This window comes from Schistocerca cancellata, chromosome 4, assembly GCF_023864275.1.
Source record: "Schistocerca cancellata isolate TAMUIC-IGC-003103 chromosome 4, iqSchCanc2.1, whole genome shotgun sequence".
Classification (NCBI taxonomy): Eukaryota; Metazoa; Arthropoda; class Insecta; order Orthoptera; family Acrididae; genus Schistocerca; species Schistocerca cancellata.
Genome location: NC_064629.1, coordinates 403,277,680 through 403,304,714, shown reverse-complemented (window position 1 = coordinate 403,304,714; position 27,035 = coordinate 403,277,680). Strand labels below are relative to the sequence as shown.

The window sequence follows — 27,035 nt, the reverse complement described above, 5'->3', positions numbered from 1 at the left end:
AGTTTGGTCTCACACGATCACTGTTTCCGGAATCCATGTTGATTCCTACAGAGTAGATTTTGAGTTTCCAGAAATGACATGATACGTGAGCAAAAACCATGTTCTAAAATTCTACAACAGATCGACATCAGAGTGAAGTTTAAATCACCCAATCACTTCACACAATGTATACTTGGAAAGATTTACTGGTAGCAACTGAACAGATGGACACACTGTGTCCACACAATGGCCTACATTATGATGTCATCTGAACATTGGAGAGCTCCTCTGGGTCATGGAGGCTACACAGCAAATCAGTTTGTTGTATTTGGTTTATTTTACACCAATACCCATAATTTTAGTCCTCTTTTCACGTTCAAGTTGTTTTGATATATAGGAAGTTCTACAGTCTGCACTGTAGTGATGATTAAATATACACAAAACTTTAGTTTAAATTGTGGTATCAGATGGTCCACTGGCACCAACACAAGATCTGTCAGTTTATAAGTGTTGTCTCAACAACAGTTGATTATGTTATTTGTCCAGTGTCTTGTTCCTTCCTTCTGTCATTCTAATGTACATTTGACAAAAGTGTGAGAGATTCTGTATATTTATGCTGTAGCTGGCAGAGAACACAGGCTTTTGCAGAATTAAAATATTCATGTTCTTTTTTTCCATAATTCTGATAGTTTGCTTACACACAACATCTAAAAATTATGCTAATACTAATTATCGGTGTGCACAAAAAGAGATTTTCTATTGATTTTTGTTTCTCACCATTAGTACCAGAGGGCCATGCTCTATTTATCCCTGCGTTAGAGTAGCCATTTTGACTATATGAAACTTTTAAATGTTCCGTTTCTTCCTCCACGTTCTTATAGCTCATTCCATCAATGGTCTGATTACACCTTGCTCCTGCTTCATGCACTGATTGGTGTTTTCATGAACACACCAATCTGTGCAAGTTAAGTTTCATTTGAAAGTTATGCATTCTATTTAATGGACAGTTTCATAGATTTTAATTTTACTTTGTCCATTACACAACTGTTACGGAAATTCATGCAGCTGTATGAATATGAGTTTATTTTTTCAAAAGGAATAATTTTCTGCTAGCAGTCTTTTATGAATGTTGCTTTATTTTTATAAGTATGAGACTATCTGAGAATTTGTCTCATTTTCAGGTGCTTATTCCTGGGTATTCTTATATCTGATTATCTAGTTGTGAGTTACTACAAGCAAAATACTACATTTTAAATTTAGTTTCATCTTTTTTCTTTCTTCTATAAAGAGAAAAATAAACCTGAGGAACCAAAACATAAAATTATCACCTCACTTAGGAATAATACACAACTAGATGACCATATGTACAAATATACACTGATGAGCCAAAAAAACTTGTATACCTGCCTGTATACCCGTGTGAACACAGAAGTGCCACAACATGACATGGCATGGACTCAACTAATGTATGAAGTAGTGCTGGAGGGAACTGACACCATGAATCCTGCAGGGCTGTCCATAAATCCATAAGAGTATGAGGGGGGTGGAGATCTCTTCTCAACAGCATGTTGCAAGGCATCCCAGATATGATCAATAAAGTTCATGTCTGGGGTGTTTGGCTGCCAGAAAAAGTGTTTAAACCCAGAATAGTATCCCTGTAACCACTCTGTAGCAATTTTGGATGTGTAGGGGGTTGCGCTGTCCTGCTGGAATTGCCCAAGTCTGTTGGAATGCACAATCGACATGAATGGATGCAGGTGATCAGACAAGATGCTTACATACATGTCACCTGTCAGAGCCATATCAGGGGTCCCATTTCACTCCAACTGCATACACGACACCATCACAGAGCCTCCAACAGCTTGAACAGTCCCCTGCTGACATGCAGGGTACATGGATTCATGAGGTTCTCTCCACATCCGTACACAACCATCCACTTAATACAATTTGAAATGAGACTCATCCAACCAGGCAACATGTTGCCAGTTATCAACAGTCCAATGTTGGTGTTGACGGGCCCAGGCGAGACGTAAAGCTTTTTGTCATGCAGTCATCAAAGGTACACGAGTGGGTTTTTGGTCCCAAAAGCCCACATCAGTGATGTTTTCTTAAAGCTTGTTGATGGCCCAACACTGAAATCTGCAGTAATTTGTAGAAGGCTTGCACTTCTGTCACACTGAATGATTCTGTTCAGTTGTCATTGATCCCATTCTTGCACGACCTTTTTCTGGCCGCAGTGATGTTGGAGATTTGATGTTTTAGCAGATTCCTGATATTCAGATTTATGATGAAATGGTCATATGACAAAATCCCCACTACATCACTACCTCGGAGATACTGTGTCCCATTGCTCTTGCACCAACTATAACACCATGTTCAAACTCACTTAAATCTTGATAACTTGCCATTGTAGCAGCAGTAACCAATCTCTAACAACTGCGCCAGACACTTGTTGTCATATAGGTATTGCTGACTGCAGCACCATACTCTGCCTGTTTACATATCTCTGTATCTGAACACACATGCCTATATGAGTTTCTTTGGCAATTCAGTGTATAACAACAAGCCCCTGAAAATGAGAAGATATTCTGAAAATGTGACACAATCATCAAAATAAAACAACATTCATAAAGTGACTGGTAGCAGAATTGATTTCTTTGGAAGAAATGACACTACGTTCATACATTTTATACAATTTCAGTTTTGGATCTTCCTTTAAGAAGTAATATTAAACTTCCTGATACACAAACTCTAGGACAAGTGATGAACTGTAATCTGGACCATTGCCTTGCTGGAGGGTAAAAAACCTCATTCTGGAAACCAACCTTAAGTCTTTGACTATGCTTTTTTACTACTATAGCCTCTCTGCCATGATTACTGATCCAGGAAAGTGTGCAGGATAATGTATGTGGAATGTGGAATGTGGAATGTGGAATGTAGAGAGAGGTATTGACAGAATTGCGAAGATTGGTCATTTCTAAATAGCCCAGTCTACAGAGAAAGTAGTTCAGGGTTTAATGATCCACTGATGACAAGGTTGACTGAGATTAAGCACAATCTCAGACAGGATAAGTATGTGGCAGGAAATTGCCATCTGGTGTATTTCACAGGACCTAACAAAGATATGCCTTCACTGATTTAGATGAACCATCAAAAACCTGAATCTGGTTGTTAATCTGAACCATATTCCTCCCTAATGTTAGTCAGGTGTCTGAATTGCTGCACTATTTTGATTTATCAGTTGGTGATTTGTACTTTTATTTTATTTCTTTATTGGCCATGTAAATCATGATTTAGTACATAGCTTGCACTTATGGTAAAAGACAAGTAATGTTTGACCTAATAAATATGATTTACACATACTATGATTTTGAAAAATAATTCAATACATGTTGCATACTGGTAACCAATTTATAAAAACAAATAAGACAATTGAACGAATAGTATGATATTTCATCAATTACACTGATTTTCATGGTGCTCCAGAAACTCGGAAGCAGACTAGAAGAAGAGGTCAAGCAAGTACTCTTTCAGCTGCACACCTAACTTGCTATTTCAAACAGGATGTCATGTGTACTGTGTTGACATGTAGGTTATGCTTCTATATCACTACAGTAAAAATCACAGTTACGCTTTAAGATATTTTCTTCATTTACGATGCTAGCTATTGTGATGCTTAGTGCTTCACAGATGTATAAACAAACCAGGAGCAGCATAAATTTCTCTCAGTCTGTTTTTTTATTTTAATTTCTGTATCTACATCTGCATACATACTCCACAATGCACCATACGGCGATTGGCAGAGGGTACTCTGTACCACTACTAGTCACTTACTTTCCTGTTCCAGTCACAAATAGCGTCTGTCTGTGTGTCTCTGTATAAGACACAATTTTTCATATCTTATCTTGGTGAGCCTTACAGGAAATGTATGTTGCCAGCAGTAGAAATGCTCTGCAGTCATCTTCAAATGCCTGTTCTCAAAATTTTTCTCAATAGTGTTCCTCAAAAACAATGTCACCTACCCTCCAGGGATTCCCATTTGCGTTCTTGGAGCATCCCTGTAATACTTGTGTGCTGTTCAAATCTATAGGTAACAGATCTAGCAGCACACCTCTACATCTACATCTACATCTACATCTACATCTACATCTACATCTACATCTACATCTACATCTACATCCATACTCCGCAAGCCACCTGACAGTGTGTGGCGGAGGGTACCATGAGTACCTCTATCGGTTCTCCCTTCTATTCCAGTCTCACATTGTCCGTGGAAAGAAAGATTGTTGGTATGCAGCTGTGTGGGCTCTAAGCTCCCTGATTTTATCATCATGGCGAGATATACGTAGGAGGGAGCAATATACTGCTAGACTCCTCAGTGAAGTTATGTTCTCGAAACTTCAACAGAAGCCCGTACCGAGCTACTGAGCATCTCTCTTGCAGAGTCTTCCACTGGAGTTCATCTGCCATCTTCGTAAAGCTTTTGTGATTACTAAATGATCCTGTAACGAAGCGCGCTGCTCTCCGTTGGATCTTCTCTCTCTCTCTTCTTTCAACGCTATCTGGTACAGATCCCACACTGGTCAGCAGTATTCAAGCACTGGGCGAACAAGTGTACTGTAACCTACTTCCCTTGTTTTTGGACTGCATTTCCTTAGGATTCTTCCAATGAATCTCAGTTTGGCCCATTTAAATCACTCCTACTGCCTACTCCCAGATAATTTATGGAATTAACTGCTTCCAGTTGCTGACCTGCTATACTGTAGCTAAATTTTAAAGGATCTTTCTTTCTATGTATTCGCAGCACATTACACTTGTCTACATTGAGATTCGATTGCCATTCTCTGCACCATGCGTCAATTCATTGCAGATCCTCCTGCATTTCAGTACAATTTTCCATTGTTACAACCTCTCGATATACTACAGCATCATCCGCAAAAAGCCTCAGTGAACTTCCGATGTTATGCACAAGGTAATTTATATATATTGTGAAAAGCAACTGTCCTATGACACTCCCCTGTGGCACACCTGAAATTACTCTTACTTCGACAGACTTCTCTCCATTGAGAATGACATGCTGCATTCTGTTATCTAGGAACTCTTCAATCCAGTCACACAATTGGTCTGATAGTCCATATGCTCTTACTTTGTTCATTAAACGACTGTGGGGAATTGTATCAAATGCCTTGCGGAAGTCAAGAAACATGGCATCTACCTGGGAACCTGTGTCTATGGCTCTCTGAGTTTCATGGATGAATAGCATGAGCTGGGTTTCACATGATCATGTTTTTTGAAACCCATGCTGATTCCTACAAAGTAGATTTCTAGTCTCCAGAAAAGTCATTATACTCGAACATAATGTGTGTTCCAAAAATCTACAACTGATGGACTTTAGCAATTTTAGATCTATAGTTCTGCACATCTGTTCGATGTCCCTTCTTGAAAACGGGGATGATCTCTGCCCTTTTACAATCTTTTAGAATGCAACGCTCTTCTAGAGACCTACGGTACACCGCTGCAAGAAGGGGGGCAAGTTCCTTCGTGTACTCTGTGTAAAATCGAACTAGTATCCCATCAGGTCCAGCGGCCTTTCCTCTTTAGAGCGATTTTAATTGTTGTTCTATCCCTCTGTCATCTATTTCAATATCTACCATTATGTCATCTGTGCAACAATCTAGAGAAAGAACTACAGTGCAGTCTTCCTCTGTGAAACAGCTTTGGAAAAAGACATTTAGTATTTCGGCCTTTAGTCTGTCATCAACATCTACATCTACATCTACATGACTACTCTACAATTCACATTTAAGTGCTTGGCAGAGGGTTCATTGAACCACAATCATACTATCTCTCTACCATTCCACTCCCAAACAGCGTGCGGGAAAAACGAACACCTAAACCTTTCTGTTCGAGCTCCGATTTCTCTTATTTTATTTTGATGATCATTCCTACCTATGTAGGTCAGGCTCAACAAAATATTTTCGCATTTGGAAGAGAAAGTTAGTGACTGAAATTTCGTAAATAGATTTCGCCGCGACGAAAAACGTCTTTGCTTTAATGACTTCCATCCCAACTCGCGTATCTTATCTGCCACACTCTCTCCCTTATTACGCGATAATACAAAACGAGCTGCCCTTTTTTGCACCCTTTCGATGTCCTCCGTCAATCCCACCTGGTAAGGATCCCACACCACGCAGCAATATTCTAACAGAGAACGAACGAGTGTAGTGTAAGCTGTCTCTTTAGTGGACTTATCGCATATTCTAAGTGTCCTGCCAATGAGACGCAACCTTTGGCTCGCCTTCCCCACAATATTATCTATGTGGTCTTTCCAACTGAAGCTGTTCATAATTTTAACACCCAGGTACTTAGTTGAATTGACAGCCTTGAGAATTAAACTATTTATCAAGTAATCGAATTCCAATGGATTTCTTTTGGAACTCATGTGGATCACCTCACACTTTTCGTTATTTAGCGTCAACTGCCACTTGCCACACCATACAGCAATCTTTTCTAAATCGCTTTGCAACTAATACTGGTCTTCGGATGACCTTACTAGACGGTAAATTACAGCATCATCTGTGAACAACCTATGAGAACTGCTCAGATTGTCACCCAGGTCATTTATATAGATCAGGAACAGCAGAGGTCCCAGGACGCTTCCCTGGGGAACATCTGATATCACTTCAGTTTTACTCTATGATTTGCTGTCTATTACTACGAACTGCAACCTTCCTGACAGGAAATCATGAATCCAGTCGCACAACTGGGACAATACCCAATAGGCCCGCAGCTTGATTAGAAGTCGCTTGTGAGGAATGGTGTCAAAAGCTTTCCGGAAATCTAGAAATACGGAATCAACTTGAGATCCCTGTTGATAGCGGCCATTACTTCGTGCGAATAACAAGCTAGCTGCACAAGAACAATGTTTTCTGAAACCATGCTGATTATGTATCAATAGATTGTTCCCTTCAAGATGACTCATAATGTTTGAATACAGTATATGCTCCAAAACCCTACTGCAAACCGACGTCAATGATATAGGTCTGTAGTTCGATGGATTACTCCTACTACCCTTCTTAAAGACTGGTGCGACCTGCACAATTTTCCAATCTGTAGGTACAGATCTATCGGTGAGCAAGCAGTTGTATATGATTGCTAAGTAGGGAGCTATTGTATCAGCATAATCTGAAAGGAACCTAACTGGTATACAATCTGGACCTGAAGACGTGCCCGTATCAAGCGATTTGAGTTGCTTCGCAACCCCTAAGGTATCTACTTCTAAGAAACTCATGCGAGCAGCTGTTCATGTTTCAAATTTTGGAATATTCCATTCGTCTTCCCTGGTGAAGGAATTTCGGAAAACTGCATTCAATAACTCCGCTTTAGCGGCACAGTTGTCGGTAGCAGTACCATCAGCACTGCACAGCGAAGGTATTGACTGCATCTTGCCGCTTGTGTACTTTACATATGACCAGAATTTCTTCAGATTTTCTACCAAATTTCAAGACAATGTCTCATTGTGGAACCTATTAAAGGCATCTCGCATTAAGTCCGTGCCAAATTTTGCGCGTCTGTAAATTTTAGCCAATCTTCGGGATTTTGCATCACCAGTAGTCATCCTCTGTTTCAGTACCATTTTGGTCACCGAGTGTCTGGACATTTTGTTTTGATCCACCTACCGCTTTGACATAAGACCAAAATTTCTTAGGATTTTCTGCCAAGTCAGTACATAGAACTTTGCTTTTGAATTTGTTGAACGCCTCTCACATAGCCCTCCTCACACTACATTTCACTTCGTGTAATTTTTGCTTGTCTGCAAGGCTTTGGCTTTGTTTATGTTTGCTGTGAAGTTTGCTTTGCTTCCGTAGCAGTTTTCTAACTCATTTGTTGTACCACAGTGGCTCTTTTCCATCTCTTATGATCTGGCTTGGCACATACTCATCTGATGCATATTGTACGATGGTTTTGAACTTTGTCCACTGATCCTCAACACTATCTGTACTTGAGATAAAACTTTTGTGTTGAGCCATCAAGTACTTGAAATCCGCTTTTTGTCACTTTTGTTAAACAGAAAAATCTTCCTAACTTTTATAATATTTCTATTTACAGCTGAAATAACCGATGCTGTAACCGCTTTATGATTGCTGATTCCCTGTTCTGCGTTAACTGTTCCAAATAGTTTGGGTCTGTTTGTAGGTCTAATATGTTATTGCCACGAGTCAGTTCTCTGTTCAACTGCTCAGGGTAGTTTTCTTATAATGCACTTAAAAAATTTTCAAAGGCTTCTTTGTCCCTGCGACCAGTTATAAATGTTTCAGTCTCCCAGTCTATATCTGGTAAATTAAAATCTCCACCCAAAACTATAACAACTAGTTTCAGCCAACTTTCCATCCCTAGTACTATGTGGGCATTGTGACCATTTATTAATGAGAGCAGTTCTGGGACCTTTCTATAGACACTCATGCAGTTTACTATTACCACATTAATATTGTCATTCCCTGTTGCGTTTTGCCTACTGCTGCCTTGTTGCGTCTCAGGAGGTGTCTTGTCAGGCCTAGGGAGGAAATTCTCTAACCTGAAAAACCCACATGGGCACTCCACACATACTCCGCTACCCTTGTAGCTGCTTCCTGCATGTAGTTCTTCTGGATGCTTCTCTTTTTTGTCAGGAAGTTTATCAATATATCAACTATTCTGATTTTTTATATATATATATATATATATATATATATATATATATATATATATATATATAAACTTAAAAACAAAGATGATGTGACTTACCAAATGAAAGTGCTGGCAGGTCGACAGACACACAAACGAACACAAACATACACACAAAATTCAAGCTTTCGCAACAAACTGTTGCCTCATCAGGAAAGAGGGAAGGAGAGGGAAAGACGAAAGGATGTGGGTTTTAAGGGAGAGGGTAAGGAGTCATTCTAGTCCCGGGAGCGGAAAGACTTACCTTAGGGGGAAAAAAGGACGGGTATACACTTGCACGCACACACATATCCATCCACACATATACAGACACAAGCAGACATGTCTTTGGTCTTTAAATATATATATATATATATATATTCCTGGTTAAAACAAAAACACAAACACACACACACACACACACACACACACACACACACACACACACACACACACACATATATATATATATATATATCTGTGTGTGTGTGTGTGTGTGTGTGTGTGTGTGTGTGTGTGTGTGTGTGTGTTTGTGTTTTTGTTTTAACCAGGAATGAAGTTACAGTGGAGATAAAAAGAAAAATAAAGTTTTACTTGGTATTATGGTAACATGGAAATAATGGGCAATATGTTACTGTCCTCATTCACTTTAATGAAGAATTTAATAGTTATATTTTTATGGGAGAACTACAATAAGTTTTACTCCATTGTTGGGTAATATTCTTTCTGAAAAGATTATATAATATTTGAAGGTGTCAAATATCATTATCAAATGGTTGTGAAATACTGATGGAAGAGTATATTGAAAAACAGCCACAGTACATCTAGAAATGTCTTTGGAAATCTGAAAGCACCACCTGCTACCCAGTTTTTTCAAAGGTTATATAAAAGATAAATACATATTTATCTATATATGCATGGGACCTCACTGCAAAAAGTTGTTGAAGCAGGCCTGTCAAATCTGTCAACAGCATTAAGAACATTGGGCAAGGCTGTTTTTCCACAACCTATACGGCAGTAAACTGGGAATTTAGAACAGCAGAATACACAATGTGTATCTGTTTTATGTCAGACGTACTGCGCATGTAAAAATACTGAAATGATTTCTTCTCAATCATAAAAAACTGCAGAGTTCCTTTTTAACAGTATATGGGGATACAAATGACGTCACTGTTGCCTGGATGAATAAATAAATACATTAAAAAATAAAATTATCATAGGCATGAAAGCATTAGAGGGCATTTTAGTGTGTAGCATTGTTGTTATGATTTTTGTATCACTACATATAATACAAAAACAAAGATTAATTGAATTATTTACATGTTGAAGTTCGTTTTTACACATCAGTGTCATAAGTTATGCAGTGAAGTATAATAATGGATGAAAAAATAAACATACAAGAAGAGGCTGAAAGTACAAGAATGGTTTTCTGAAAATTCTGATGATAGAAATGGTCTGAAGCACATGATAGCATAATTAGGCTCATTTTTTTATAAAAGGAATGGTTATTTGTCACATACTTGGCCAAAGAGATCCTACCAAACTATTCATCTATCAGAATGTTTTTAAAAACAAGTGTTAAATTTGATACAAATTTTGCACAAAATGTACAAAGTGCACCAGTAGAAAAAAGTCTTATTTAAATAAAAGTATAACCAAATGATAAGTTACCTAGAAGGTTATATTTCTATGCACATGGGAACATATAACCTAAGAACAAGTTACTTTGACACTCCTAATATTTTACATACAAGGAAAGACATTTTATTTCAGAAATAAAATATAGTTATATTTAAGAAACTAAGCACTTGTTTGCCAACTTATTGTCTGTTTGTATGTACCCTATTACGGGGGAACCTGTCTTATTTACATATTACATAATAATGATTTCATTATTAGGATGATTAATAGCAAGGTTACAAAGTAAGATATTAAAATAGATATCTAATAAAAGAGCATAATAATGAAAAATTATTTCATTTCATGATACAGAATTCTAAAAGAAATAAAATAGGTACAGAACAGCTATAAAGTGGGTCAAATAAATACTCATGGTTATCTATTTACAATTGGGAGAGATGAAAGAGTAGCATTCTGGAACACACTATAAATACCTTTCCAAAAAAATGCAGGAAAGGAATCTAAGAACACATCACATTGTCAGCTTTAAAAGTGAACAAGACATACGTAACTTGACACCTACTCTCTTGCTGCAGTGTATACAAGTAGTGTTATTTAAATGCATATGAAATATGATATAATCAGATGATGAATATGTGAAATAAAGGCTAGCTACATTAGTTTCCCTTTGTGTGAGTACTTTAGTACCACTGCCTCTTCTTTCATTCAATTCCTCTTTATTCTAGGTGATAGCACCTTTATCATACTATGACAAGAAGAGAGGAAGTGGCAAGCTGAGCTGAAGTACAGCGAAGTTCACTCAGCACATAATATATGGATTTCTGTTAGATGCTGAACTACCATTCACATGAGAAACTCCATTCATTTTTTAAGTATAATTATTTCATGAGGTGGATATCTGCATACAATTTTCATGATGGAGTGTTAATAGGAGTCTTCTTTCTCATATGTTACTGGAATATACTTAGAGTTTTGAATATGATAATGCACATATAGTATTTACACTCTTAAAATTTGAGCTGCAGTGTTAATACCACAGTGTAATGTTTAGATCAATCAACACACACACCTTTGAGGCAGTCTAAAATTCTAGGTGTTTAATAGAGGAAGTATCAAGTGAACAAATGGGGGTGATTACAGAAATGATCAACTTATTTCATGCACAGATATTTTTGTATTCTTCAAACTACTCATGAACATTTCTCGCTATGTGATGTATTGCATGTAATGTTGGAATACAGTCTGATGGACCAAAACATTATGACCAGCTGCTTACTAACTTATGGGTTAAATTTTGGAACAAAATACAACAACAGTTCTGAATGTCACAGATCCAAGAAGTTCCTGGTAGATTTCTGGAGGTATGCAGCACCAGGTATTTATGCACATGTAATGTAACTCCTGCAAATTATGGGCCAGTGGCTTGTATATGTGACACTGGTACACAATAGCGTACCAAATGTGTTCCAACAGGTTCAGATCAGATGAATTTGGTGGCCAGGACATCAATGTGAGTTCACTATCGTACTCCTCAAAACACTGTAGCACAATTCTGGGCTTTTAAAATGACAGTTATCTTGCTGGAAAGTGCCATTGCTGTCAAAGGAGACACCAAGCATGCAAGGTTGCAGGTGGTCCACAATAATGTTTATTTTCTATTACATGTTCCATGGAAGCCCAAGTGAATGTTCACCATAACATGTCCTGTGTCCATGGTTTGTTGCATGTTTTGAGCAGTCATTTGCCTGGCTGATGGCATATTCAGACACAACCATCAACTTGATGTAACAAAGAATGTGATTACTTTAGCCAAGTGACATGTTTCCATTGTTCCATGACCCAGTCTCAATTATCTCTTACACACTGCACTCTAATTAACAATATCATTTTGTCAACATGGAACAGTGCTCATTTGCTGCATAGTCCCATGTTCAACAATGTGCATTGAACAATGTGTTATGAAACACATTGTCATCAGATGTGCCACAGATCACAGCTTATCCTGTTTTGCATATTGGGCATGCCAGCAACATCCACATTCTGTGATGAGGACTGGCCATCCAATACCTTGTTTTCTGCTCATGGTTTCACCATCTCTGGACCACTTTCCATAGATTCTCATGACAGTAGCACATGAACAGCATCATCATTTCCATGATGCTCAGTCCCCGGTGCCAAGCCGTAACTATCTTTCCTTTGTCAAAGATGCTTATACTAGGATATTTTCTGATTTACAGGCTGTTACATAGGTAGAGTCCCCATTTGTCTGCTTCAGTTATGTACTTTCTTACATGAAGTGGCATTTAACCTTGCAGTGGACAGTGATCATAATTTTTTTGCCCACTGGTGTATCACTCTATCCAGGGGAGACATTCATACAGTAATGGTATACTTTATCTCAGAGGCTGGATTCAATGTCATATGAGTTTAGAGGACACAACCCTTGAATTTTTGGCCATAGAAAGCACCATGGAAATATTCCTTATAATATTAAACTGTTGCTACAAGCATGTGTTTTTCAGCAGTGGTTATATGGTTTTAGCCATTTGCTAAAAAACTACATCCTTATGATAAAATGGAAAAATAAATTTCAGGAAAACCACACATCTTTCCTATATAATCTGCTTCAACACCATCATAATGACTGCCAACTCAGCACTGATTGAAAAGTCATGATTGATTTGGAAAATCAATTCTAAAGATATAGTTGGGAAAATTTGTCAAGCAACAACAGGAATACTGAACTCCATCTGTGTATACTTCAGTTACATTATGTCACTTGTCTTCACTATGAGAAGCAATAAACACAGGCTACAGCATATCCTTTCATGAAACCTAAAAGTTATACCTCAGAATAAAGTTATGAAGGCAATTTATTCTGATTTTGATGAAGAGCTTTAATTTGCACATCCCTCAAACACAAAAGAAGAATAAATTTTATGGACCTCTATTAAGCAACACTTTGTTTTCATATTAGAACTCATTTATAACAATTTTTCACAGAACATTAATCACAGGAAGCACACTGTGTAAGGTTTTGCAGCCTTTCATAATACAGGCACTAGGACATCTCGTACCATGGTTCAATATGGAAGAATTTTCCGATACTCCCATTAATAAAAGTCTGGTAGGTTTTGAATTCTTCATTTGTGTGACCATAGTGTCTGTAGTTGCTTTATAATTCTTGAGAGTATTTTTGTTCTGTCGTTGCAGCTATACAATCACACATTTTGGTAGTTGCAATGACAGAACAAAAATACACTCAAGAATCAGTAGGTTTTGGTCTGGAGAACACTGAGGCCAGGAAAATGGTCCACCACCTCTTTTCCATCTGCCACAGAAACTGTTCTTAAATGTTGACAGATATTAATATTGAAATAAGGAGAAAAACTGTTGATGCTAAATGGCAGTAACACAATGACATGGGTTGCATGTTAACACAAATTACTGGCTGTGAACCTAAGAATTTACAGCTTAACGAGACATAACCCAATGGCATTTTGAACATCCCGCTTAAGAAAGAATTTCATGTGGTATGCCTGTATGTTCTGTTCTTGTTTGTTTCACATGATTAATATACCATATGGAATTCTGGAAACAAAGATCTAAGGTGGAAATAAAGTGTTTCAGGACCCATGTCCCCCCAACATATTGTCTTATACCATGTGTGAGCAATGAATCTTTAAAGTTGGTCTTATCTTATTGTTATATCCTGTATAGTCAACATAGCTTCTTTCTGCACAAAGCACAGGAGACTTTTGTTGCTAATGAACGCCTTTCAAAAAGTCATTCCATGTGTGAGAAAACTAGGGTGTGAAATGTAAGTATGAGAAAATAACATGAACTTTAATACCTTTTGCATGACTAAGCTGTGGTCCTGACACTAAGTGGTGCTGACAGTTTGGAATGGCTTTTTTGCAGATGGTATCATGAGGAAGTGAAATTTCATAATTCTAGATAACATAATAGAAATGCACGCACCTGGGCATGCACGGACACAATATGTATCTTTCAGATTAACACAGCATATATCTATTAATTTTGCACAGGGCATGTCTGTCAGATTCACACAGCTTCTACATATTATCGAACTAATGTCATCATAATTAACTTGTGATGATGACTTTTAATTATATCACGCACTTTGGAAGGAATTCCCTTCAGCCAATTCACTTGTGGCCTCCAGGTTAGTTTACAGTTTGATATAAGACGTGGAAACATCCACCAAATCTATGGAAACTCTATGTAAATACTTTAGGAGTAAACGAGAACACTCACAGAATAGCAGAAGTATTGAGTCATTGAGAGGCACACACAAAAAAGAAAGAATACTTGCTAGCTTTCAGAAGGAATCCCTTCTCGAGCTACACATACAATCCTGGCATTGCACATTCAGCCAGTTCTCTCTCTCTCTCTCTCTCTCTCTCTCTCTCTCTCTCTCTCTCTCTCTCTCTCTCTCTGTGTGTGTGTGTGTGTGTGTGTGTGTGTGTGTGTGTGTGTGTGTGTGTGTGTGTACATTTTCTTTCTTTTTGTGTGTACCTGTCAATGACTCAATGCTTCTGCTTTTGGGCGAGTGGTCTCCTTTACTCTTACAGTATTTAAATTCAACCAGAAATTACTGCAACTATAGAAAATACAGAATTATTTCTTCATTTTTGGTTTCAGTAATTAAATATATGGCACAAATTATTAAAAGGAGATACTAACTTTTTCACTATTTTATGTAATAATTTTTTACAGTGTTTCACTAACAAATTTAAAAAAAGTATAATTTTTTGTGTAACTATTTGAATTTGTTTCTCACATACCAATGCAGGCACAGAAATGCACATACCTGGCATTGCACGGACATAGTATGTATCTCTCAGATTCATACACATGTATCTACTAATTTTGCACAGGGTATATCTGTCAGATTCACACAGCTTCTATGTATTATTGAACTAATGTCATCATAATTAACTTGTGATGACCACTTTTAATTATATCAAGCACTTTGGAAGGAATTCCCTTCAGCGCATTCACTTGTGGCCTCCAAATGCATCATCAGTCATCTCCGCCAGATTCATTCTGGAGCCACTACACACTATAATGACAGTGTCATCAGCGTATGCAACTGATCCATCTACTACATTTATCCAGTCTAGTAGTCTCTAGTGTGTTTATATCATTACTCAAAAGGTTACAGCTCAACATTTTGTGCCCTGAGGAAGTTTTCTGTAATCTTTTTAATTGTCTTAAGAAGTCTTTGACCAATGCTCTCTCTAGAACAGCAGAGTGGATTGGGTGAAGGGTGAGTCAGTCGTTCCCTAAAACTACAGCAGTCCTGATAAGGGAAGAAAACCCCAAAAGAAAAATAGGACAAGTTTAAGAGTCATGAAATGGCAGTCCCATACTGAACTACTCTTGCAAGAGGCCACAGGCCTCTCCTAGGGGAATTTCACCTGGACACCCATATTCTTCATAAAGAAAAAACAGCTGGAAAAATTTGTGAGGATCAAACAGGTTTAAATGTTTAATCAATGAAATGAAGAAGACGGTGAAGAAGAAGAAGAAGAAGAAGAAGAAGAAGAAGAAGTACAATGAGCCACTGACCACTATATTATTTCCCAAAAGCTGCAGTAGTGAGATTTAGTGGCCTAAAGATCTTTAAGATGTGTGAAAATGGTAGACTATAATTTTTGAAACACCAATCGGTATGAGTGATTACTGTCCTGGACACCATAATTCATGTAAAGCATGTAGTGTACAGCAATTTGAGCCCTACAAGACTGCAAAACTGACATTTTAGTGGTAATAGGCTATCGGGCCTACCATTATCCTCAAACAATGATAAGTCCACTGGTTCATATGGTTTTCTGTACGTAATGTTAAACATGACCATTACAGTACTTACACTATGTGATCAAAAGTATCCGGACAAGATGGCGGTGAGTATACACGTAGTTTCAAATCACTCGGTAATTTGTGATCGTATTTCGTCAGTGAAGTGTACCATGTGCCATAAAATTGTGTTAAATGGATTAAGAATTTGCGCGTTCAATCATAAGTGAAGCCATACCCATTGTTTCTCATGATCAGAAGTTCTAAATAAGTGCGACTGCAGTATAGAATGCAACGGGTGGGACAAAGCCAGTGAAATGCACAGGGCAAGTTTGCAAGTGAATGTAGAGAACGAACTTAGGAAAGAACTCGATTATATTATAAAATACGCAAAAATGCTTGAAAACTTGGTAATAAGTGTGAGAAATTCCTCAAAGTCTAGCCTACAAGAGTTCTCAAATACCAGTCAAATAAGCAGCACACGACCAAAAACAAAAACAGCGGAACTTACTTTAAAACTAAGTAATAGGTTTAGTGTGCTTGAAAATAGCACAGAGGAGAAAGAAAAATCAAATTGTACCATCATCCACACTGAAAGTTCAGTGATCAATGCTAAATTGCGCTCACAAAGCAAAACAAATCGGCCTGCTATTTGTAAACAAAACAAAAAACACATGTTGGAAAATAGACATGAAATCCTTATTCTAGCAGACAGCCATGGAAGAGGTGTAGCCGAAATTATGAGTTCTAAGAAAAAAGGATTCAAGGTAACTGGTGTAATCAAACCAGGAGTGCCACTATGTGAAGTTTTAAATAGCTGTAATCAATCTATGACAAATGGCAGCACATGTGTGATAATTGGAGGTGCCAACAATGTATACCACAATGAAACTAGACGTGCTACAACAGTTTTAAAGCAAGTAATTTGTAAAATGCCTGAAGTGAAATTTTTTGTTGTCAGTATCCCTCATAGGTATGATCTCATGGAAAACTCTTGCGTGAATACTGAGATTATTACCGCCAACAGACTTTTCGCTAAGATATGTCGAGGTTATCCTAATGCTACATATGTTGGGATAAATAGTGATTGCAGAGAGCATTTTACAGAGCATGGACTTCACAGGAACATGGAAGGGAAAGAAGCCATGAGTGCTGAAATATCGAATGCTATTAAAGACTCTAAAGTAGAACAAAACACTATTACACTGTCTGAAAACGGCCTTATTAAAGCATCAACATTAGTGGAAATAGGAAGAGCTGATGTCCCACAATCATTGGTAGCAACAGAAGATTCTTTGAGGTTAGAAGAAGTAAAAAAATCTGAAGTGTCATCCAGTACAGCAGCCACATCAGCCAAATTGTCAGTAGTGTCGAAATCATCAAAAACAGCTGAACCATTATCATCAGCAGCAGATGTACCACCCTCTCCAGCAGGTTCAAAATCAAGTCCAGAATCTGTGACTAGTCCATCAATCAGAAGAACAGAGGCAAGAACAGTGGTACAAAATGCCACTCAGATATCATCAACAGAAGAAAAATCAACACTATCGGAGCTCCATTTATCAGCTTCATACGCAGCTTCAACGTCCACAGTAACGTCAGTGCCAACTGTAGTTCAAGATTTAAACAAAAATACTGTTTCAGCAAAAGTTCCAGTATCAATTGGAACATCACTTACAAAACAAGACTCAGCATCAAAACTGGCATCATCTCCAACATCCACTGAATCATCAGCTTCAGAAACACCTCCAGCATCCACTGAAACAGCAGCTACAACTACAGATACAAGAAGTATGGTGGCACGTCCAGGGGTAAGAAATACAAGGAGCAGGAAACGTGTAATTCTTAAGGATTTTTGGTACCCAGCCTCAGCAAGGAACAGCCGGTAACATTGGGAAACATGAGTACAAACTCCTCTCAATCTAATTTCAATAATTTAAAAATAATGAGCCTTAACATACAATGCATTAAAAATAAAATATTAGAACTTGAGATTGCAGCCAGTGAAGCTAGTATAGATTGTATTTGCATTCAAGAACATTGGTGCACGAGTTATGAACTAGAAAATATTTTCATTTCCCCATACAAATTAGTAAGCCAATTTTGCAGGAAGGAAACAAGACATGGTGGTGTTTGCATTTATGTAAAACCTGGAGGAAAGGTTAAAAATATGACTGTAACTGAATCCTTGAATGAAGAAAAACATTTTGAGGCTGGAGCAATACAGTTGAATATGCAAAAGAGTAAATTAATAATAATGTCAGTGTACAGATCACCATGTGGTGATCCTGAAATTTTTAGAAATAAGTTAGAAGCATTGCTCAAAATATTACATCATAAAAAATCAACAATAATTATAAGTGGAGATTTTAATGTCAACTTATTGACTGAAATTGCATCCAAAGATCAGTTCCTGAATGTTTTACATAGCTTCAATTTGTATCCACATATAACTAACCCTACAAGAATAACAAACTCTTCAAAAAGTCTCATAGATAATATCTTCAAAAATATAGATGCCATAGATATAGATGTAATAAATGTTGACCTAGGAATATCTGATCACAATGCACTTATCCTTAAATTTCCCATAGTCCCTGTGACCAAAAATAGTTCATACCAAATGTACAAAAGAACCTTTTCCACAAATAGTAGCAGTCACTTCATAAATACACTGACTAACCAATCATGGGCAGAAGTACTGTTACAAACTAGCACAAACACTGCATATAATGTTTTTTCTTCCCTGTTTATGTTGAATTTTGAAATGTGTTTTCCTAAGAAACATGTCAAAAGAAACACATATGGACATACACATGCTAACTCCTGGATCACAACAGGTATTAGAAATTCCTCCAGGACCATGAATATGCTCAACTATAGACTAAAAAGTTGGACTGACCCCAAGTTTAATGAATATGTAACAAATTACAAAAAAATATATAGAAAAGTAATTACAAAAACAAAATTAGTAAGTAATGATAAATTAATAAGAAAATCAGGCAATAAATCAAAAACTATTTGTGAAATTGTGAAAAGGGAAACAGGTAAGGGCCTCAAGGATCAGGAAATAGTACTCAAAAATAGTGAAAATATTGAATTAAAAGATGAAACTCTGGCAAATTACATTAATAATTATTTTTTAAGTGTACCAATGTCATTAAGTAAAAACTTTAGTAAACATGAGAAATTAACAGCCCCAAAAGTAGACAGTAGCATGTTGTTAACGCCCACAAATGATAATGAAATATTAAAGGTGATAAAAAGTCTAAAATCAAAAATGTCTGCAGGTGTGGATGAAGTGCATGTGTCAATAATAATAAAAGTTGCCCAACAAATTATAAAGCCCCTGGTACATATTGCCAATTTGTCTTTCAGCGAAGGTGTGTTTCCTGAGAGGTTGAAAATCTCTAAGGTTAGACCTCTGTTTAAAAAAGGAGATCCATACAAGGTAGAAAATTATAGACCAATATCCCTACTCCAATCATTTTCAAAAATTCTAGAGAAATTAATGAAAACCAGACTCATAAATTACTTAGATGCTCACAAACTTCTAAACTGCAATCAACATGGCTTTCGCTCGGGCCACAGCACAGAATCAGCTATCCATGCCTATACAAAAGAGATTGTCAGGAGTCTCGACACTAAAAAATGTGTAGTGGGAATTAACTTAGATTTATCTAAAGCTTTTGATACAGTAAAGCACAAAATTCTGTTAAACAAGATGGAGGCAATAGGTGTAAGGGGAGTTGTGAAGCAGTGGTTTGAATCTTACCTTCAAGATAGAACTCAGGTGGTAGAAATCATCACAGAGCCTAAAAATCAGAAAATCAAGTGGGTCTCAGATGCAAAGAAATTGGAAATAGGTGTCCCACAGGGCAGTGTTCTTGGTCCCTTATTATTCTTGCTTTATATAAATGACATAAAAAATCCTAATATTTCTACCAAAATAATGTTGTTCGTAGATGACTCTAGCCTAATTATAAGTGATGACAAAAAATCATTAACCACCACAACTGATATAGTCCTGAAATATATTCAACATTGGTTTAATGCTAATGAGTTAACACTTAATCTAAGTAAAACAAATTTTATACAGTATGGCAAAGCTGCTCAAGATATGGACCTCCAGTTAAAACTAATGGATAAGAAGGTAGAGAGTGTACAATCCACAAAGTTTTTGGGCATGCACATTGATATCAAAACTTAAGCTGGAAAGGCCATCTCAAGTACTTATCCCACAGGCTCAATTCGGCATGTTTTGCATTGAGGATATTATCTAGAGTATGCAGCACAGACTGTACTAGACTAGTGTATTTTGCTTACTTTCAGTCCATCGTGTCTTACGGCATAGTGTTCTGGGGTAAAACTAAATCAAGCTTAACAGAGATCTTCAAATTTCAGAAAAGAGCTATACAAATCATAACACATAACTCTCCAAGAACTCATTGTAGGCCCCTTTTCAAAGAACTGCAAATACTCACAATACCATCACTGTATATTTTTAAAAGCATTCTGTGTACAAGAGCACATATGAAAAATCTACGTACAAATGAGGACTGCCATAATTATAATAATAGAACTCGTAAGAATTTGTATGTAGAAAGGGTAAGGACAACACAAACCCAAAAGCATGTAAGTTATTTTGGAATAAAACTCTACAATGCTCTGCCAGTGTACATGAAGGCAATAATAGATGAAGTAAAATGTAAGACTGAGCTTAAAAATTACCTTTTAAGCAAAACTTTCTATGACGTAGATGAGTACTTTGATTGTGTGTAAATTTATTGCCAAAAATTTTAATTTATATGTCTACATTTGTACTTCTAAAAAATGCCTTGAAAGTGACATTCCATTATTATACTTGTACTAGTATGATAACTTTGTTGTGACAATTCCTACATCATGTAAATGATATACAGGAAGAGAGTAAAATGAAATGAAATGAATGAAATGAAATAAAATGAAACCCCCAAAAACATAGGTTTTTTGTATTAGGTGCATTGTGCTGCCACCTACTGCCAGGTACTCCTTATCAAGCAACCTCAGTAGCCATTAGGCATCATGAGAGAGCAGAATGGGGTGCTCCATGGAACTCACAGACTTCAAATGTGGTCAGGTGACTGGGTGTCACTTGTGTCATACATCTGTATGCGAGATTTCCACACTCCTAAACATCTCTAGGTCCACTGTTTCTGATGTGATAATGAAGTGAAAACGTGAAGGGGCACACACAACACAAAAGCATACGGGCCAACCTCATCTGTTGACTGACAAAGACCGCCAACAGTTGAAGGGGGTCATAATGTGTAATAGGCACACATCTATCCAGACCATCAAACAGGAATTCCAAACTGCATCAGGAGCCACTGCAAGTACTATGACAGTTAGGCAGAAGGTGAGAGAACTTGGATTTCATGTTCAAGCAGCTGCTCATAAGCCACACATCATGCCAGTAAATGCCAAACGGCTCGCTAGGTGCAAGGAGCATAAACATTGGATGATTGAACAGTGGAAAAATGTTGTGTGGAGTGAAAAATCATGGTACACAATTTGGCGATCCGATGTCAGGGTGTGGGTATGGCAATGCCAGGTGAATGTCATCTGTCAGCAAGTGTAATGCCAACATCAAAATTCAGAGGCGGTGGTGTTATGCTGTGGTCGTGTTTTTCATGGAGAGGGCCTGCACTCCTTGTTGTCTTGCATGGCACTACCACATCAGAGGCCTACATTGATGATTTAAGCACCTTCTTGCTTTCCACTTTTGAAGAACACTTCAGGGATCATGACTGCATCTTTCAACATGATTGAGCACCTGTTAATAATGCACAGCTGTGGCAGAGTGGTAACACAACAATAACATCCCTGTAATGGACTGGCCTGCACAAAGTTCTGACCTGAATCCTACAGAACATCTTTGGGATGTTTTGGAATGGTGACTTCATTGCCAGGCCTCACCGACCAACATCGATACATCTCCTCAGTGCAGCAATCCTTGAAGAATGGGCTGCCATTCCCCAAGAAACCTTCCAGTACCTGACAGAACACATGCCTGCAAGAGTGGAAGCTATCATCATGGCTAAGAGTGGGCCAACACCATAGTGAATACCAGCATTACCGACGGAGAGTGCCACAAACTTTTAAGTCATTTTCAGCCAGGTGAGGGATACTTTTGATCACATAGTGTACCTTCCTTCCCTAAAATTCTCGTTAGCAACCTACACTACTGTGAAAGTTGAAATGAAGTTAACGTTAAAGATTTTGGGCACTACTGCATATTTAACAATCACATGAAATGAAGTTTTTGATTATGCTTCATCCTCAAAGTGCAGCCTGCATTTTATACCTGTGCAGTGGCTTTATAGAATGACCTGTACACTTTGGCCTATATTAATGAGTGGCACAGTGAATCTGTACAGTAATGTGTTTTGCAGAATTTTGTAAACTGTCTCTGTATGCAAGCTTATAAAATAGTGCTACGTTTCAGATTTGCTTACAAAGACTAGGGAGTTTCTGGTTTAACTTCATGGCAACTCAATGCTGAGGTGCTTAAATAGAGGTAGAAAAAAAAATAAAATTATTGAAGGGAACAAGACATCTGGTAAACATACAGCAGAATGCAAATTTTTTGCAGAAAACCCGCACAAAGTAAATTCTCTCTATTATCAGATCGAGGATTCCAATTCTTTCAAGCCTTGGGACATATCCTATAAACAAATACCTTCTTTTAGTCTAGTTTTATCATAAATCTCTTTTTTTCCTCAATACTTTTAGTATATCCTAGATTAGTTATTTGATCTACCCACCTAATCTCCAGCTAAACTTTCTGTAGCACCACATTTTAAAAAGATTCTATTCTCCTCTTGTCTGACCTGCCGATCATCCACCTTTCACCTCCATACAAGGGTATGCAACACAGGAATACCTTCAGAGAAAAAGTCCTAACACTTAAATTTATATTCAATGTTAACGAATTTCCATTTCCCTACAACATTTCCCACTGGCAGCCTGCATTGTATATTATGTTTACTTTGGCCATCATCAAATATATAGTATTTCTACTCTCTCATTTCCCAATACAGTTCCTTAAGCATCTCCTAATTTAATTAAAAAACACAGTTTATTTTTCATGTCCTGCAACTCTCTTAAATCCAGTATTGTTTCACCCTTGTATTTTGTCCTTGTTAACTCCAGAATTTCAGAGAGTATAGTCCAGTCAACATTGTAAAAAGCTTTCTCTAAATGTACAAATGCTATAAATGAAGGTTTGCATTTCTTCAACCTATAATCTAAGGTATGTCATAAGACCATTGTTGCCTTGTATGTTCCTACATTTCTCTGGAACACAAACTGATCCTCACTGTGGTCAGTTTCGTATAGTCTTTCCATTAGTCGGTACATAATTCAAGTTAGTATTTTGCAACTATGACTTATTAAACTAATGGTTTGGTAATATTCACATCTGTCAGTCTCTGTCTTCCTTGGAATAAGAATTATTACCTTCTTCTTGAAACCTTAAGGTACTATGGCTGTCTGATATATCCTGCATACAAGGTGGAATAGGTTTGTAATGGTATGATCTCATAACAACCTTAATAATTCTGAGGGAATGTCACCTATTCCAGGGGTTATGTTTCAACTTAGGTCTTTCAGTGCTCTGCCAGATTCTTGTTGCAATATCCCTTCTCCTATTTCATGTTCATCCACTTCCTCTTCCTTTCCTTGTCTTTATTTGTGTAGCCCTTCTACATATTCCTTGAACCTTTCTGTCTCCCCTTCTTTGCATAGCACTGGCATGCCATCTCAGTTCTTGATATTCTTACAGCTACTTCGCTTTTCTCTCAAGTGGGTTCTTTTATTTTCCTATAGGGCACATCTATCATTTCCATAGCCATTCATGCTTTAACTATGGATTAAGTAGGAATAATTTTAGGGACCTGTCCTCAGAAAAATGTTTTAATTAAACTGTTTTGATAATTTATGTTCTGGAAATTAATTCCAGTAGAACATATTACTACCTAACACAGTTGATCCATATTTTTGCCCCTTAAGCATGCTTTTGGAAATTCTAATCATATTATAGACATGTGTTAGGAGTTAAACTCTTAGAGACTGAAACTGAAAATCTTTGTGGGGGTACTGACCTTATGAACTGGCAGCCTCAAATCTAATATACAAGATGTGTTACAAGTCACAAACTTCATAGTTTTAAGCTTACCTAGCCTGTGCATAAGCTAGCTATTCAAGTCTTACATTTGGTTCTCATACACTTCTTTTTTCCAAATGTTACAGAACATTCCTTGCCCCTCACATCTTAAGAAATTTGCATATATCTATTAGGATGAACTGAGTATTTTTTATTTATTTGGGGGTTACATATTTCCTATTACACTGCTCTTATGCAGGAAATCCAGGGAAATAATTACCTCAATGAGACTTTTGGCAGTAGAGCACTATGCTATATACAATACATAATGCCACAGCACACACAATCTTGTTGCTTCCAAATTGCTGCAAAACATCAGAATCACAGCTACTGAATATCTTACTATAGAGAATCCCACAAGACTTTTTTTTTACTATTTGTAATCAGTTTTTAATCACACAAAGCTTCACCATTAAGCTCATAGTGAGGAAATTATGAAATATACTCTCAAAAGTGTATTAAGCTCTAGCACATTTGTGAATGTATAATGAATCTATCTCATACACTATGTGTCTGAAGATGTCTTTTATGTTTTGAAATCAGTCACAATGAGTTACAAACAATAACTCTAGGTGACTGGAGATAAAAAAGTAGGAGAAAGTCTTTCATTCTCCATAAAATAACAGCAAACAAAAGTAACAATTGTGTACTGAAGGGGAATACTTCTTATCATCAGCAAAAAACATGTACTTGGAAATTTTTAGTGCCAGTAACAATTATATAGTGGCAAGTTACAATGCATTTGCATAAATAAGACAGTTGTGTAGTTCTATCACGATGGCACATTTTTTCACTTTTTCTCATTTTTGAAAGGCTTTGGTCCTTTGTGTAACCAACATGTTCCTCACAAAATGAGTAAAGATTCTACTGTGGATTGGCAAATATATATGATACAGAAAATGTCAGTCTATTCTGGTATACTGGGTGTTGTTTTGTCCCATTTTTTAAGAGCGGTCAGTTTCAATTTCAAATAATGATTATTATTTTCTTGAGAAATGGTGGAATTATATCTCTCATCACTCTTCAGTATCACATTTTTTAATAAACCTTATTACATTGGGTTTTGAGAGGCTGGTGGTGGCTGTGGTGAGGTACGGAAGGAGGTGATGGGGGAGGGGGAGGGAGTGGTGAGAGGGAGTAGGGGTGGGGGGAGTGGGTGGCGAGAGGGAGTAGGGGACGGGGGAGGGGGACAGAGGAGGGAAAGGAGGGGGACGGAGGAGGAGGAGGAGGAGGAGGAGGAGGAGGAGGAGGATGAATTTATAAATATGAAATTGCTCAGCATGAAGACCTGGCTAAGTATTGTAACATATCATCTGAAAACTAGGGTGTTTTCTCCTTGCTCTAAATTTCTTTGAATATAAGTAACTATTTCAAAAGTACTCATTGAACTCAACAACAGTAATGGATGTTTCACATTAATAGCTACAGGATTTTTCACATTCTCTGACACAAAAAAATTAGGAGCACCAAAAATTAGGAGTATATTCCAGACACAATCAGAGTACAATTAACAATGAAATGAAATCAAATAAAAATGACTCAGCACCACAGATTTAAAGTCTCACAAGCATAAACTAAGTACAAATTTGTGTAACATTATTATACTAAACTTCTTATTATGACACAACCTTGGTTCTTAAATTAAAATTGATTTCTCTCTTTTACACACACACACACACACACACACACACACACACACACACACACCTCTAAAAACAGATCCATAGGGGTCCTTTATTGTGGATAATATGGGAACATTTAACTTTTGACTGCTACTAAGGCAGACTTTCAATTTTTGATTATATCTTGTTTAATGTGTATGCTTGTCTTATTACCTACTGATGTCAAAAGCCCAAGAAATCAACTGAGGGTGTCTTGAGGATAATGTCATGCTATTTTAAGGTAAAGGAAGAATACTGGTATTGGACCTTGTGGAAATTCATGATGCATTCAACTACTACTGTGTTGGAAAGAAACATGTGTACTATATGCATATTTATTCCATATTTTGGATAATCATGTGATGTGTACTTTTGTGCTTTAAATGATGGAATCTTTACTCTGCAAAATGTGATGCACAAGACAATATCAAGACATTTAAAATTTTGGACTGGTTAAAACAGTGTGTGGTACCCGAAACATATTTTATATAATATGGAAGCTCCTTCAGTGTGCAGATGCAGTGACACATACATGCAAACATTCTTGTGGATGTGAAATATATTAACTTTTTAGTAATACTTCCTGGAGGCATAACTGTACATATTATACATATGTACAGTAACAAAGCATAAAAAAAAGTAAAAAAAATTAATATTTAATATATTGCACCTTATTTTAATAAGTGAGGATGTATGTACATAGCAAGAATTGGTTGATGTAACTGTGCCGCACATCTATAGTACAATAATTAGTCAATATTTTGTTAAAAAGACTTTCACTAAGGTACATTTTAAACGGGTACACTTACCTCAGATCAGGCAAAGGTAGAAATTCAATATCAATAAGTGGCCTTAAACTGGGTAGGCTGCAGGCAGTAATATGGCCATTTGAAATATAGCACACTAAGCACACACTATCTGTAAATGAAAATAAAATGCATGGTGTACTCATAAAATATGTATAAATTAACAACAAAGACATAAGAAACAAAAATATTTTCTCAGTTCAAGCTCTGAGCATA

The 27,035-nt window shown here is 37.1% G+C and overlaps 1 protein-coding gene across 3 annotated transcripts in view; it reads right to left on the bottom strand.

The window, feature by feature from the left end:
• Window positions 1–27,035, bottom strand: part of LOC126183238 (syntaxin-binding protein 5) — a 976,467-nt gene that overhangs the window by 50,473 nt on the left and 898,959 nt on the right. For all 3 annotated transcript variants that reach the window (XM_049925028.1, XM_049925029.1, XM_049925030.1), the window contains exon 19: window positions 26,823–26,931. In XM_049925028.1, the coding sequence (XP_049780985.1) occupies window positions 26,823–26,931 (109 nt within the window). The remainder of the gene's footprint in view (window positions 1–26,822; window positions 26,932–27,035) is intronic.